We start from the raw sequence: 15917 nt of genomic DNA, 5'->3' as shown, positions 1-15917 counted from the left end.
TCAAGTATGGCAAACCGCTGTGTACCAAAAGTCAGCCTCATATCTTTTTCTATGATGTCTCCTGATAAAAGTAAAACCTTCTGTTTTATCTTGTACATTTTTTTGTACGGCTGCGTGTGTCAGAACAGCATTAAACCCTTCGATGTGGGAGAGGTTTGGCTGTTGTTAATACCTACAGAAGCTGTATCCTCAAGGACAAGACGATAAATTGATCATTTGGATCCTGAGTTTGGAAAGACAGATAATCACTTCTAACATGTCATACCATGATATAATGATAGTTTTTCTTAACCTGCATATAAAATTTTCTCGCCATGATCACTTGTCATTTCTCTAATTGAAAATATTAGTAAACTGTGTGGTTTGGAGACGCTACAATGACTATTGATATGGATGTGAGTGTCTGTGTGACAGATGGATGTAATGGTTCTGTTGTCTCTTTCCCTCCAGGCTATAAGCCATGTGATCCCCAGGTGATCCGGGACAGGGTGCAGCACCTGGACCTGTGCTACCAGGAGCTTTGTGCCCTGGCTGCCCAGCGAAGGGCTCACCTGGAGCAGTCCCGCCGCTTCTGGTACTTCCTATGGGAGGTGACGGAGCTGGAGAGTTGGATCAGGGAGAAGGAGCACATTTTCTCCTCTCTGGATTATGGCAAGGACCTGACGAGCGTGCTGGTGCTCCAGAGCAAACACAGCGCCTTCGAGGACGAGCTCGGAGCCCGCCGCGCCAACCTCGAACAGGTCCTTGCTGAGGGAGAAAAGATGATCCAGGCCAAGCACTTCGGCTCCCCGAAGGTTCAAGAATGCATGGATGACATCAGGAGGCAGTGGCAGCAGCTGGAGGAACTGGCAGCGTTTCGGAAACAGAACCTGCAGGACACTCAGAGGTTCTTCCAGTTTCAGGGAGATGCTGACGAACTCAAGGCCTGGCTGCTGGATGCCAAGAGGCTGATGAGCAGCGAAGACGTAGGTCACGACGAGTACACCACGCAGCGGCTACTCAAGAAGCTCAACGACCTGAGGAATGAAGCAATCAAGAACGGAGCCACTATCGACGCGCTATCGAAACAGGCCAATGCGCTGCCAGAGGAGTTACAAAATACCCCTGATATCCAGAGACGTCTGAAAGACATCAAGGACCTGTACATGGAGCTCATGTCTCTGGCCGACCTGAGACAGAAGAAGCTCGATGACACTATGGCCCTGTACACCATCTTCAGTGAGACGGACGCCTGTGAGCTCTGGATGGGCCAGAAGGAGACGTGGTTGGTGGACTTAGAGGTGCCGGAGAAGCTGGAGGATCTGGAAGTGGTACAGAACAGGTACACAAAAGAAATTATATTATTATGCACTCCTGAAGTATTATTATTGTTTTTTTTATACATGTCTAGATTGAATGTAGCAAATCACAAAAATCTGGTTTAGTAACAATGTCTTCTTTATTACAGGTTGAGCATTCTGGCTCAAGATATGGCAAATGTTCAGTCGAGAGTTGATGATGTCAACAAAGCTGTGAAACAGCTTGAGGACAGCAGACACCCTCGCACCAAAGAGGTCAAGGAATGTCAGACACGACTGAATAAGAGGTGATTTAAATATTATTTCTACACTACATGTCTTAAATTATACCGTTCAACTATGTGTCAACATTTCTAGTAAATCATTTAGTGTTATACCTAAAAGTAAACACAAAATTTATATTTTTGTGTTTTATCTTTACCTTGGAGCAAAAGAAAGTTTTAGTTTATTTATTATTTTACAGGTCTGTTACTTCTGAATAATTTTCTAATAATTTCAAAGACGTTTCCTTGAAGGCAGTGTGTAATGAAGAACTAATCATAAGTAGAGTAGAGACAGTGTTCAATTGCTACGCTCCCATTAAATTCTGATTAATTCCTAGCAAGCTGGAGTCTTTTAGTGAGTGAACAGCAAGTGAGCTGAACATGCAGAAAATGGGATTTGTCTACAGGGAAGCATACGATTCAACATATGTGTAAAATTATGTTTCCAATTATAATTGAGTAATAAATTTAGGTTTTATTGATTTTACATAGAGCAGTTCTTTTAAGGAAATTTGCATTTTCCCTTTATTACATATGGTATGTTTTTCTCCACAAAACATCAAGAAGCATCCCCTAAGATAACAATAAAGTGATTTAAACATGCAATAAATGATTCTTCCTCAGGTGGGAAGCCTTCAAGGCCATGGTGGAGGACAAGAAAAGGAAAGTGGATTCTGCTGTTAGTCTGCACAACTATGGGCTGGAGTGTGACGAGACAGAGACCTGGATCAAAGACAAGACGCGGGTGATCGAGTCCACGCAGGATTTGGGCAACGACCTGGCGGCCGTCATGACCATCCAGAGGAAACTGTTTGGCATGGAGAGAGATTTAGCCGCCATCGACACCAAGCTCACCTTCCTGAGGAAAGAAGCCGACCAGCTGGCCAAGGATCACCCGGAGAACGCAGACGATATCTTGGCCCGCAGAGGAGAACTGGACGCAGCCTGGGACACCCTGAGAAAGACCCTGAAAGACAGGGAGGACTCTTTGGGTGAGGTCAGCAAGTTGCAGACCTTCCTCCAAGACATGGATGACTTCCAGTCCTGGCTTTTCAAGACCCAGAAGGCTGTGGCTTCAGAGGAAATGCCCGCCACGCTGCCAGAGGCCGAGGAGCAGCTCAGCCTCCACGACGCAGTGCGTGAAGACATTGGCAACCACGAGGAGGACTTTCACCGTGTGAGGGACACTGGTGCTCAGGTCATGCAGGGTCAGGAGGACGATCCTCAGTACCAGCAGCTGGAGCAGAGGCTGAAGGGCATGGACCGTGGTTGGGTCGAACTGCAGAAGATGTGGGACAGTCGCAAGAACTTCCTGGATCAGGGTGTGGGCTTCCAGCAGTTCATGAGGGATGGCAAGGCTGTAGAGGCCATCCTCAATAACCAGGTACTGTACCGCTGTGTGTATTTGGAGTAGGACTATGTAAATTATAACTTGTCTTTAAATAGAAGATTTATCAGTTACCACAGAGTTAGCTTGTTAATGATGGGGTTAGTGATGCTACAGGTACTTAAAAGAATGTGGAATAGAAGAATGCAGCGTAGTCAGTTTCCACACTGCATGTTTGTCATATAACGTAATCAGCTGGCTGTGTGTTTCAAGGCTGTTTGCCTTTTTCTTTCTTAGTCTTTGTTCTTTTTTGTTTTTGTCCGACATGTTGTTGGCTGCTCTGCTGCAGGAGTACACCTTGGCCCACATAGACAAGCCTGACACTTTGGCTGGGGCAGAGAAGGCTTTGAAGAAGCATGAGGACTTTGTGAGCACCATGGAGGCCAATGAGGACAAGATTGACGGCGCTCTGCAGGGCGGACAGCGGCTGGTGGACAGTAATAACCTGTACTCTGGGAAAGTTCAGGAGAAAATGGACTCCATCAAAGACAGGTCAGTTGCTATTTGGTCAATGTGACATCAGGTTTCATCAAACCGATCTTGATATTGTAGTAGCTTGGAGCCATCTTTGAGATAATTTCAACCATATTTGCTATTGATCATGAACAGATCTTCACTTTTTTGTCTCATCATCTTCAAACTGTTCTGATCTCAGACCCTGGGCCAGAATTTATCAAACTTACAGTATAAAAATGACATTACATACAATGAAATATTTAAAAAAAATAATGGGCTACATCTACCCTATTCTGAAATCTGAATAGTTTTACCTAACATATGATTCATCATGATCAATCAGTCAATCAACCGATCCTTCTTTATTTGTTTAGCACCTTTCATACAGGTTAGTGCAATTCAAAGTATTTTACAGATGACTGACAATTAGAAACAATGAAATTAAATAATAAAACAATTAAAATAGATGAAAAATATATTTAAAAACGATAGAAGACTAAACTAATAAAATAGGTAAGAGGGAGTAAAACATGTTAAACATATATAATTAATTAATTAAATAAAATAGTATTGGCCATAAAACAAAACCTTGATTTAATAAAAAAGCTAGACTAAAGAAGTAGGTTTTAAATTTACTTTTAAAGATATCAGTGTCTCTCAGTACAACAAAAATTTTGTTCAATCCCTCTTAGAAGGTGCTGACCTCTGTTTTTGCACTGCAGTCATTTGCTATCTAGTCTTTACCAACTTAAGAGACCTGGGCCTTTTATTTTTATCATCATTTAAAGTTGAAACCTCACTTTCAGCAGTTTGATAAATACAGTACAGGCTCCGTTCTTCTGTGGAAAAATGGACCTGTTCATTCTCACCCATTTTTCTTCAACCGGCTCACCAGTGAAACAGCTTTCTTATCACTGCAACATTAGTGTCAACAAGAGGCGGTAGAGAGGGCACGGGAGCTTTTCCCATTAACTCCCACAATTCACTTGGTAGACAGGCGCCTGCAATAATGGATATTGATCCTGAAGTGAGAGTGATTGGTCGTTGTGTAGCAGAGAAACAGATGACTGTTTTGGGTTGGTGTGTCAGGTATTTTTTTGTGTGTGGCGGAGGAGCTCGTACGGATTCACTCACCTTGGATTCACACCTTGTTTGTCTGAGTTATGTCACTGAGGGAGGTGTTGGAGGAAAAGAAAGACACGTTCAGTCTGCAGATGTGTTTTTAATGTGTTTCCTTGGTTTTGTGTTTGACCTTCAGGCATGACAAGAATAACAGAAGAGCCCAGGAGGTGTCCGAAAAGCTCCGGGATAACCGCGACCTGCAGCACTTCCTGCAAAACACTCAGGATGTGAGTTCACCGTCAGTTTACTGATCATGCAATCGCTGGCTAACATCAATTAATTATTAGCTTAATTATTCCTTCACTGAGACGTGACATCACAGTGATTTTGTCTCTTTTTTATCTCTTGATCATTATAGTCAAATTGCCAAACACTGTTGTTATTGCTGTGCTTGACGATACCTTCTTGGACTAAATGTGTATCTTCCCTATTTGGGATAGGGGTCCCATTTGGCTAATTGCTAAATGCTCAAAAGATAAAGAAGTAAATCCTGCGTGTGTAAAGTCACCTCTGCGCAAACTGAAAATACCAATGTTAAGGTGACTTTCCAAAGTATTGTAGTTATTCCTGCATGTATCCCAGCTGTTCATATTCACACTTCCTCTCCATGCTGCAGCTGACTGTGTGGATCAATGAGAAGATGCTGACGGCTCAGGACACGTCATACGATGAGGCCAGGAACCTCCACAGCAAGTGGCTAAAACATCAGGCCTTCATGGCCGAGCTGGCCTCCAACAAGGACTGGCTCAACAACATAGACCAGGTCTGTAAGGACCGAGTATCTATTATGATGTCGACAGAGCTACCCATTGTCTTTATATTGGCTTTTAACAGCAACTAATTAATGCATGTTGTTTACCTACACAATGCGTACTGTTGCTACAACAGTGAGTAAACTAAATAGTAGCTTAGTAGATGCCTATTAGGGATCCTGCATAAGGTCTCATGTATTTAATGTTCAGCAGTAAGTGTTACTTAAAGGGTTGGTTCACCCAAAATAACAACAGCAATAAAACATCACTCATGTTTAGTGGCTAATAGAATAATACAGAGATTTAAAGAGTGGCATACTGGTGGCTGTACTAAAAGGTTAGTGCACAATAAAGAATAATAATTGGAGTAAAAGTAAATATAAGAATTGAAAGACGATTTAAGAAAATGTGTATATGCTTTTTTTTTCCAGGTTTTGAAACACTCTCTCAGATAAATTCAAATTCAGCAACACCTTTTTTCAGAGTCAGTGTCCCAGTAATAACGAACAGAAAAATGAGGTCTACGGGTTATTTTGTAATTTGGGTAAACAAATCATTTAAATCAGGAGTTTGTATTCTCTTTTTCATAAAACATTTTATCACAACATTTAAACAAATGATTGCATTTATGAGGCATATTATAGTAGCATTTAGCTTCACATTCATCCTTATTTATAAGATCAGATAAAACACCATTTAACATTTTCTCCCTAATACAACAGCATCATCTTCTTCTTCTCTGTGTGTTTTTGTGGACACAGGAGGGTCAGGAACTCATGGAGTCCAAGCCTGAGTTTGAGCCTATTGTGAAGGAGCGCCTGGCCAAGCTACACGAGCTGTGGGACAAACTGGAGTCCACCACTCAGGAGAAGGCCCGGCTGCTGTTTGATGCCAACCGCTCCGAGCTGTTTGACCAGAGCCTGGCTGACATGAAGAAGTGGCTCGGTGAGCTGCAGCAGCAGCTACAGAGCGGAGACGAGGACGTTAAAGACTTGACTAATGCCAACATCCTGCTCAAGAAGCATCAGGTCTGTGTCCTTGTAGCATTATACTGGATAAACCTGAGATTTGAATGCTTTCCCTGACTGCAATTCCTCTTGATACGTGCAGGTCTTAAATCATATTTGGTTGAATCTCACCATGGGAGTGAATACATTATAATTTTAGTTCTACTGTGTGTAATCTCTTAGGATTAACTTTGAGTGAGTGAGCATCTGTATTTATGTTTACTGTTTGCACCTGAACATAACAAACAAATATCTCAAATCTAAATCTTAATGTGAAAGAAAAAGGAAAACACCAAAAGTTAGATTGAATTATGTTACAGTCAGTATTGCACGGGTAAAACTTTGTAGCTGAAAACAGTGGTGAAGCTCCGTTTCACACATAAAAAGGCAAAACAATAACTAACTAGCTAACTAACTTTTGGTGGGTTTACCCTCCACTACATCCTGATTATGCTTTCGGATAGGCTATTCATCTTTTTCTCTAATCATATCTCCACGTGCCAGATGACAGAGAACCAGGTGCGTGGACGGGCAAGGGAGCTGGAGGAGCTCCAGGAGGCCGTGAGGCAGCACGGCGGAGGCAGGGAGGACCAGCCGGAGCTGGAGGCCGAGCAACAGGCCCTGCAAAGAGACTTCCAGCAGCTCCTCACGCCACTCGCCGAGCGCAAGGGCAAGCTAGAGGCCGCCAAGGCTGTCCATCAGTTCTACAGAGACCTGGCCGATGAGCTTGTAAGCGTGGATCCAATTTCAGAGCAAAATTAAAGTGTGGGAACTCCCGGCTCTCACAAATGATTGATACCACAAAATTAAAATAAGGAGTGTTAGATTTTCAAGGAGCTGGATTAATGTTTGCTTTTGAATGACAGCAACATAACAGCTTTTTGGACTTAAATTCTAGAAATATTGAAGCCTGAAGCCCCCAAAATGATAACTTATTAATTTGGAAATGAAGTTTTCAATTACAGTATGTACACTCAGTATGCAAGATAGTAACACCACCAGCTCTCTCAATGAAATTGACTCTCCAGGTGAATCTGGGTAAAAGCTTTAATCCCTTATTGGGTTTCACTACCTAAATCCATTTTAGTCAGGTGGAGGAGACGGCTTAAAGAAAGATTTCTACTGTTTGAGTTCTTGGAGACATTTTGTAAAGGGGTAAGAAATTCAGTATAATTGAGACATTCCTAACATTTTTTATACTGGTGTACAACAGAGATCTGTAAGGCCGCTTTCTCATAAGAGACCAGTGTCTACATTTTTCTTTCTTTATCATCATAGTCTTCTTTTTCTTCTTCTTCTTCATCATCATCATCATCATCATCTTCTTCTTCTTCTCTCTCTCAGCTCTGGATAGAGGAGAGGATGCCCCTGGCAATGTCAGAAGAGCATGGACACAATCTTCAGACTGTGCAAATGCTGCTGAATAAGAACCAGGTTTGGATTTCTCTGTAGAAAAAAGAAAAAGTTGTGGTTCGTTGTAAATCGCAACTTTTGGTGTTGCATTTCATTTGTTTTTCTTGATTAATCAGTTAATCAATCGGCCCATAACATGTCAGAAAATTGTGAGAAAATGGCCTTCACAGTTTCCTGGAGCCCAAGGTGAAATCTTCAAATTGCTTATAAACACTCCAAAATCCATAGAGCTTCAGTTTACAATGAGATATGAGAACATAAAGCAGCAAAGGAATATGGAAAAAGCTTTAAGAAGCTGGAGTGAGAGAATGTTTTTCCTAGGTTTGTTTTTTTCTGCTTGAAAAACGATGAACACCATTATCAGTTATTGATAGGCTGCAGAATATTTCTCTGTTGATCGACTAATCAACTAGTTGACTCACTGTTTCAGCTCTAGCTACTGTACTTTATTGTTTCAGTGAATTTCCTGTATAACGTGCAGCAAACTAATTTTCAACTGTGAGTCAAGATAGCACCCACTACATGTATACAGAGAAAACAGCATATTACTAAGATACCGACACTATATATGTTTCATGAATTGTCAGAGAACCCCTTTAACAATTAAGGAGGGAATTTCATGCAAATCGGACACTATCATATTGTCTCCATTTTCTGTCCATCAGACATTACAGAGGGAGATCGAGGGCCACCAGCCTCGCGTGGATGAAGTACTTGAACGTGGAAGGAGGATGGCGGCCGCTGCCAATGCCGAGGGCAGACCGGAGGCAGACCGGATCACAGACCAGCTGAAGGAGCTGGAAGAGGCTTGGGCTCGGCTGCAGGACGAGATGGCTAAGCGCCGGGAGAGGCTCAACGGCTCCAACTTGGCCCAGCAGTACTACAATGATGCGGATGAGGCTGAAGCCTGGATTGGGGAGCAGGAGCTTTACATGATCGCCGATGAAAAGGCCAAGGTGAGGAGCAGTAACTGTACCAACACGTGAGAGACAAGGGAGCAGGCGTATTAACTCAGGGATGTGGCTGCAGATGTCTGAAAAACAGATCGTATTATCTAAATCAAAACAAGGCATATCATGTTGTGCAAACAGCAAGTGGCACTGCATGCATTAACATGATTACATGGTTAGGGCTTTCTTCAATTAAGTTGACACGCTTTTTATAATTGGCAGCCTCTATTGAGAGCTCATTTGGAGTATTTTGCTTTGCTTTGACGTGCAGCCTCCTGTCTCTTTTTCGCATAATTTCCTTGCTATTTTTCGTCCACCTCGTCCTGATTGTTCCTCATCCTCTTCTTCTTCCACCTCTCTAGGATGAGCAAAGTGCCATGCTGATGTTAAAGCGCCACACGATCCTCAAGCGGGCTGTGGACGACTATGCGGACTCCATTCAGAAGCTGGCTGACCGTGCCCAAAAGATGTTTGCAGAGGACCATCCCGATGGGTGTGTGCTTTTTAAGTTTAATGTACACGCTGAAAAATTACATCTGAACTCGCAGCAAAATATGCTAATTCCCTCTTGCTGTCCCAGTCAGCTGTGGTTTCGGTTGATACGAGAGACAAGCATGTAAAGTGTGATAATTCCTGTGTCCTAATCACAACGCCTCATCTAGAGTAAACCGAAATCCAATCTCTTTGCCCTCTTTCTCATTTTCTCAATTTTCCCTGCATCTCATTATCCTCCATCCTCTCCCTTTACCTTGTAAACCTGCAGCGAGGAGATCATCAGGCGACAGGGCCAGGTGGATAAGCAGTATGCAGGGCTGAAGGAGCTGGCGGAGGACCGCAGGAGGAAGCTCGATCACACCTATCACCACTTCTTGCTTAGCCGAGAGGTGGAAGACCTGGAACACTGGATCGCAGAGAGAGACGTGGTGGCCTCCTCTCAGGAGATGGGCCAGGACCTGGATCACGTCACGGTATTAAACACACAAATACATGCACATACATTCGAGCATACTTCATAAGAGCACACACAGGACATGTGTTCAGATCCATTTTTATGTACACCCGTTTCATGCTCAATCTAATTTGGGAGATGGAGCTATTTTTGATCAGGTGAGTATGCTTGCTCACTAGAATTTCTATGTTTAAGGGAACTGAAAAATCATAACTACGAAGCAAATGATGAAAGCATCTCATAAATAACAAGAGAAAACCCCTAGATGCCTTTGCTGCTGTGCGGTTTTGCTGTTTTTGGTTTAAAGGGATCACAGACCATCTGGTTTGGTAAACACTTGAGCAAACACGTTTTGCGCAGTTTACAGATATCACATGATTTCTTAGCCATTTAAGTCAAAATTTGTTTTTTTTTCTTGCTACCATATGGCCTGCCAACATGCTAATTGTCTTGTGCAGATTTAAGCCTAAAGGGAAATCTCAACTTTCAAACTCCAAAATACAAATTCTACATCTGTTGTTACCAGTTTTTTTTTTTAAACATCTATCTTTCCGCTTCAGCTTCTGAGGGATAAGTTTAGAGATTTCGCACGGGAGACAGGGATGGTGGGACAGGAGCGAGTGGACTTTGTCAACCAGACGATAGACGAGCTGATCGAAGCCGGACACACCGAGGCAGCCGCCATGGCAGAATGGAAAGACGGCATCAATGACAGCTGGGCTGATCTGCTGGAGCTCATTGACACTCGTGCTCAGCTCCTCACAGCATCGTATGAACTGCTCAAGTAAGGAAAACAGTATTGATGTACCAGAAAAGAGCATGAAGATAGGCACTTATCTGGATTGATGCGATTTAAGTTTTTGTGTCTAATCCTGAAACGTGACATAATCTATCTAAAACAAGTTAGAATGATATTGATATCCAGAGTATTAGTGATGTGGCACGACTAATCAGAAAGCATTTGGATACAATAACAATGTCAAAAAGAATTAAACTTGAATATAATAACTACATTGATTACAGTAAGTAGGATGACAAATGTGATGATAATACACATGGAGCTAAAGATAGTGAGAGATCGATCTATTTCTCTCAGGTACTTTGATGATGGGAAGGAGTTGGTGGCTCAGATCCACGAGAAGCAGAAAGAGCTGCCCGATGACGTGGGAGAGGACTTCAGCAAAGCCGAGTCTTTCCACAGAATGCACGCCGCTTTTGAAAGAGATATCACCGCTCTAGGCAAACAGGTACAACGCAGGGGATCAGCCTTTTCACTCTGAGGAAAACAGCAGCCAAGAGGGAGACTTTGATGATTCACATGTAGAATCCTATAATATTTAGGCAACTTTGAGAAGTTTTCTCAAAGTATGAGAAGCTGTAAATGGGGCGTCCAGTACAGGGATTCTTACAGTTTTGTCAGCCTCTGAACCTATTCTGTCTTGGATGAGGGATTCTATACATTATAAAAATGAAAGCTGCAGTAATCAAGTCATTTTCATATTAACAGTGGGTCAAATAATTATATACATTGTGAAAGGGATCAACATTGTGGCCGCACCCACAGATAATTAAGACCCCACTTTGAAGTTTCCCTCAGTTCCTTCACCTGATATAATCTTATAAGTGACACATATGGTAACATCGCTCTTGATATAGGGACATATATGCCATAAATATAATATAAGTATATAAAGTATAAAAAGGACCTTACTATCGTTTTTATGAATTTTTGATGCCTTTTTATGCCTTACTATACGATGTTGTTTTAATCTCTCAATATGTGATGATTTATTTTTGGGGAGGTCTGGTGGTGTAGTGGTTATAAATGTTGCTTCATAATGAGGAAATTAGTGGTTCAAATCCAGGATCTAACACACTATGTCGTTTTTATGACTTTTCATACCTTACTATACTATGACTTTTTGAGGCCTTTTTATGCCTTACTATACTATGTTGTTTTCATCTGTTACCATACGATGACTTATTTGTGGGGAAGCTTGGTGGTGTAGAGGTTTAAACTGTCACCTTACAATAAGAAGGTTAGCGGTTTGAATTCCGGGTCTGTCACTATGAGATTTGTCTCTATGTAGTTTTAATACCATACTACACTGTTACGTCTTTTGACATTTTTATGCCTTAGTATACTATGACATTTTAGACATCTTTATGCCTTACTATTCTATGACTTTTTTATGCCGTACTGAACTACGTTCGTTCTTGGATACTATTATGCCTTACTATACTATGACGTTTTTTGAAATTTTTGTGCCACACTATACCATTACTTTTTTTTGATATGTTAATGTCTTACTATACTATGACGTTTTTTGACATTTTTATACCATACTATACTACAATGTTTTTTTTGACATTTCTATGCCTTACTATACTATGATGTTTTTTGGACATTTTTATGCCTTACAGTACTATGACATTTCTATGCCATACTATACTATGATGTTTTATTGAAATTTCAATGCCATACTATACTATGACGTTTTTTGAAATTTTTATACCTTACTACTATGATGTTTTTTTGACATTTTTATGCCTTACTATGATATGTTTTGTTACATTTTTATGCCTTAGTATACTATGACGTTTTTTCACATTTGTATACCGTACTATACTATGACATTTTTATGCCTTACTATACTATGACGTTTTTTGACATTTTTATACCATACTATACTGTGACGTTTTTTGACATTTTTATACCATACTATACTATGATATTTTTTCATATTTTATACCTAACTATATATACTATGATGGTTTTTGACATTATTATGCCTTACTATACTATGACATTTCTATGCCATACTATACTATGACATTTTTTGACATCCATATGCCTTACTATACTGTGACATTTTTTATACATTTTTATGCCTTACTATGTTATGACATTTCTATGCCATACTATACTATGACGTTTTTTTTACATTTTTATGCCATACTATACTATGACATTTTTTGACATCCATATACCTTACTATACTGTGACATTTTTTATACATTTTTATGCCTTACTATGTTATGACATTTCTATGCCATAATATGCTATGACATTTTTTGACATCCATATGCCTTACTATACTGTGACATTTTTTATACATTTTTATGCCTTACTTAATTATGACATTTCTATGCCATACTATACTATGACATTTTTTGAACTTTTTATGCCATACTATAATATGATGTTTTTTTGACATTTTAATGCCTTACTATACTATGATGTTCTTTGACATTTTTATGCCTTACTATACTATGATGTTTTTTTGACATTTTTATGCCTTACTATATGCTATGATGGTTTTTTGACATTATTATGCCTTACTATACTATGACATTTCTATGCCATACTATATTATGACATTTTTTGACATTATTATGCCTTACTATACTATGACATTTCTATGCCATACTATATTATGACATTTTTTGACATCCATATGCCTTACTATATTATGACATTTCTCTGCCATACTATACTATGACGTTTTTTGACATTTTTATGCCATACCATACTATGACATATTTTATACATTTTTATGCCTTACTATACTATGACGTTTTTTGACATTTTTATACCATACTATACTATGGCGTTTTTTGACATTTTTATGCCTTACTGTACTATGACCTTTCCCATTTTATGCCTTACTATACTGCAATGTTTTTTTTTTACATTTACATGCCATAATATATTATGACATTTTTTCACATTTAATGCCTTACTATACTATGACGTTTTTTGACATTTTTATGCCATACTATACGATGACATTTTATGCCATACTATACTATGACGTTTTTTGACATTTTTATGCCATACTAAACTATTATGTTTTTTTGACATTTTTATACCATGCTATACTATGACGTTTTTTATACATTTTATGCCTTACTTTATTATGACATTTCTATGCCATACTATACTATGACGTTTTTTGACATTTTTATGCCACACTATTATATGACGGTTTTTTTTTTTACATTTTTATGCCATACTATACTATGACGTTTTGTCATATTTTTATTCCATACTATAATATGATGTTTTTTTTGACATTTTTAAGCCTTACTATAACATGATGGTTTTTTTTTTACATTTTTATGCTGTACTTTATTATGACATTTCTATGCCATGCTGTACTATGATGTTCTTTGACATTTTTATACCATACTATACTATGACGTTTTTTTCACATTTTTATGCCACACTATACTATGACGTTTTTTCATATTTTTATGCCATACTATACTATGACGTTTTTTTCACATTTTAATGCCTAACTATACTATGATGGTTTTTTTTTTTTTTTACATTTTTATGTATAGTATGGCATAGAAATATCATAGTATTGTACAGTATAAGGATGTCAAAAATGTCATAATATAGTAAGGCATATACAATGTAATTTTTAGACATTTTAATGCCTCGCTGTAATATGTTGAAATCATGGTCAAAATCATGAAAATGACATAGTATAGTGAGGCATAAAAATGTCATAAAAACATCATTATATAGAGGCATTAAAAAGTGATAGTAAAGTAAGGGCTAAAAATGTCACAGTATAATAAGGCATAAAAAGTCATGAAAACATCAAAGTATAGCAATGCATGAAAAGGCATAAAAACGTCACAGTATAGAACAGAATAAAAACGTCATAGTATTGTAAGGCATAAAAAGTCATAAAAACAGCATGGTATACTTCGTACTTCATAGTATACTTAGGAATAAAAAGGTATAAAACCTTCACAGTATAGTAAGGTATAAAAACATCATAGTATAATAAGTCACAAAAAGTCATTAAAACGACATAGTAAAGTAAGGCAAAAAAAACCAACATAGTATAGTAAGGCATAAAAAGGCATAAACAGGACTAAGTATAGTAAGGCATAAAAACGACATAAAAAGGTCACAGTATAGCAAGGTATATGAAGGCATAAAAAAGTCATAAAAACGACATAGTTTATTAAGGCAAAAAAACGTCATAGTATAGTATGGCATAAAAAGTCATAAAAACGCCATAGTATAGTAAAGCATAAAAAAGCATAAAAACAACATAGTATAGTAAGGCATGAAAGTCATAAAAACGTCATAGTATAGTAAGGCATAAAAAGTCATAAAAACGTCATAGTATAGTAAGGCATAAAAAGTCATAAAAACAACATAGTTTAGTAAGGCATGAAAAGGCATAAAAATGGAACAGTATAGAACGGAATAAAAACATCATAGTATAGCAAGGCATGAAAAGTCATAAAACGACAATTTATAGTATGGCATAAAAAGTCATAAAAACGCCATAGTATAGTAAAGCATAAAAAAGCATAAAAACAACATAGTATAGTAAGGCATGAAAGTCATAAAAACGTCATAGTATAGTAAGGCATAAAAAGTCATAAAAACGTCATAGTATAGTAAGGCATAAAAAGTCATAAAAACAACATAGTTTAGTAAGGCAAAAAACGTCATAGTATAGTAAGGCATAAAATGTCATAAAAACGTCATAGTATAGTAAGACATAAAAAGTCATAAAAACGTCATAGCATAGTAAGGCATAAAAAAGCATAAAAACGACATAGTATAGTAAGGCATGAAAAGGCATAAAAATGAAACAGTATAGAATGGAACAAAAACATCATAGTATAGCAAGGCATGAAAAGTCATGAAAACTACATTGTATAGTAAGGCATAAAAAGTCATAAAAACATCATAGTATAGTAAGGCATAAAAAGTCATAAAAACCTCATAGTATAGTAAGGCTTAAAAAGTCATAAAAACGTCATAGTATAGTAAGACATAAAAAGTGATAAAAACTTCATAGTATAGTAAGGCATAAAAAGTGATAAAAACGTCATAGTATATTAAGGCATAAAAAGTCATAAAAACTACATATCTATAATAACGCATAAAAAGTCATAAAACGTCATGGTATAGTAATGCAAAAAAATGTCATAGTATAATAAGGATAAAAAGTCATAAAAACGTCATAGTATAGTAAGACATTAAAAGTGATAAAAACGTCATAGTATAGTAAGGCATAAAAAGTCATAAAAACGACACAGTATAGAAAGGCATAAAAATGTCATAGTATAGTAAGGCATAAAAAGTCATAAAAGCGACTAAGTATAGTAAGGAGTAAAAACCACATAGAATAGTATGGTATGGAAAGTCATAAAAATGTCATAGTTTAGTAAGGCATGAAAAGGCATAAAAATGTCACAGTATAGCAAGGCATATGAAGGCATAAAAAAGACATTGTACAGTTAGGTATATGAATGCATAAAAACTACATAGTACAGTAAGG

The 15917-nt window shown here is 38.3% G+C and overlaps 1 protein-coding gene across 1 annotated transcript in view; it reads left to right on the top strand.

Moving 5' to 3' along the window:
* Positions 1–15917, top strand: part of sptb (spectrin, beta, erythrocytic) — a 53126-nt gene that overhangs the window by 23311 nt on the left and 13898 nt on the right. The window contains exons 14-27 of the mRNA XM_023430742.2: positions 451–1321; positions 1448–1585; positions 2186–2945; positions 3238–3440; positions 4663–4753; positions 5143–5289; positions 6040–6306; positions 6790–7014; positions 7630–7719; positions 8364–8654; positions 9011–9141; positions 9412–9616; positions 10158–10381; positions 10694–10844. Of these exons, the coding sequence (XP_023286510.1) occupies positions 451–1321; positions 1448–1585; positions 2186–2945; positions 3238–3440; positions 4663–4753; positions 5143–5289; positions 6040–6306; positions 6790–7014; positions 7630–7719; positions 8364–8654; positions 9011–9141; positions 9412–9616; positions 10158–10381; positions 10694–10844 (3794 nt within the window). The remainder of the gene's footprint in view (positions 1–450; positions 1322–1447; positions 1586–2185; positions 2946–3237; positions 3441–4662; positions 4754–5142; positions 5290–6039; positions 6307–6789; positions 7015–7629; positions 7720–8363; positions 8655–9010; positions 9142–9411; positions 9617–10157; positions 10382–10693; positions 10845–15917) is intronic.

The sequence above is a fragment of the Seriola lalandi genome, unplaced genomic scaffold (assembly GCF_002814215.2).
Source record: "Seriola lalandi dorsalis isolate HSWRI2012SDOR001 ecotype SW California unplaced genomic scaffold, Sedor1 jcf7180002054911, whole genome shotgun sequence".
Taxonomy (NCBI): domain Eukaryota; kingdom Metazoa; phylum Chordata; class Actinopteri; order Carangiformes; family Carangidae; genus Seriola; species Seriola lalandi.
Note: the sequence above shows the minus strand (reverse complement) of the source record. Positions and strands in the feature narration are given on the sequence as shown.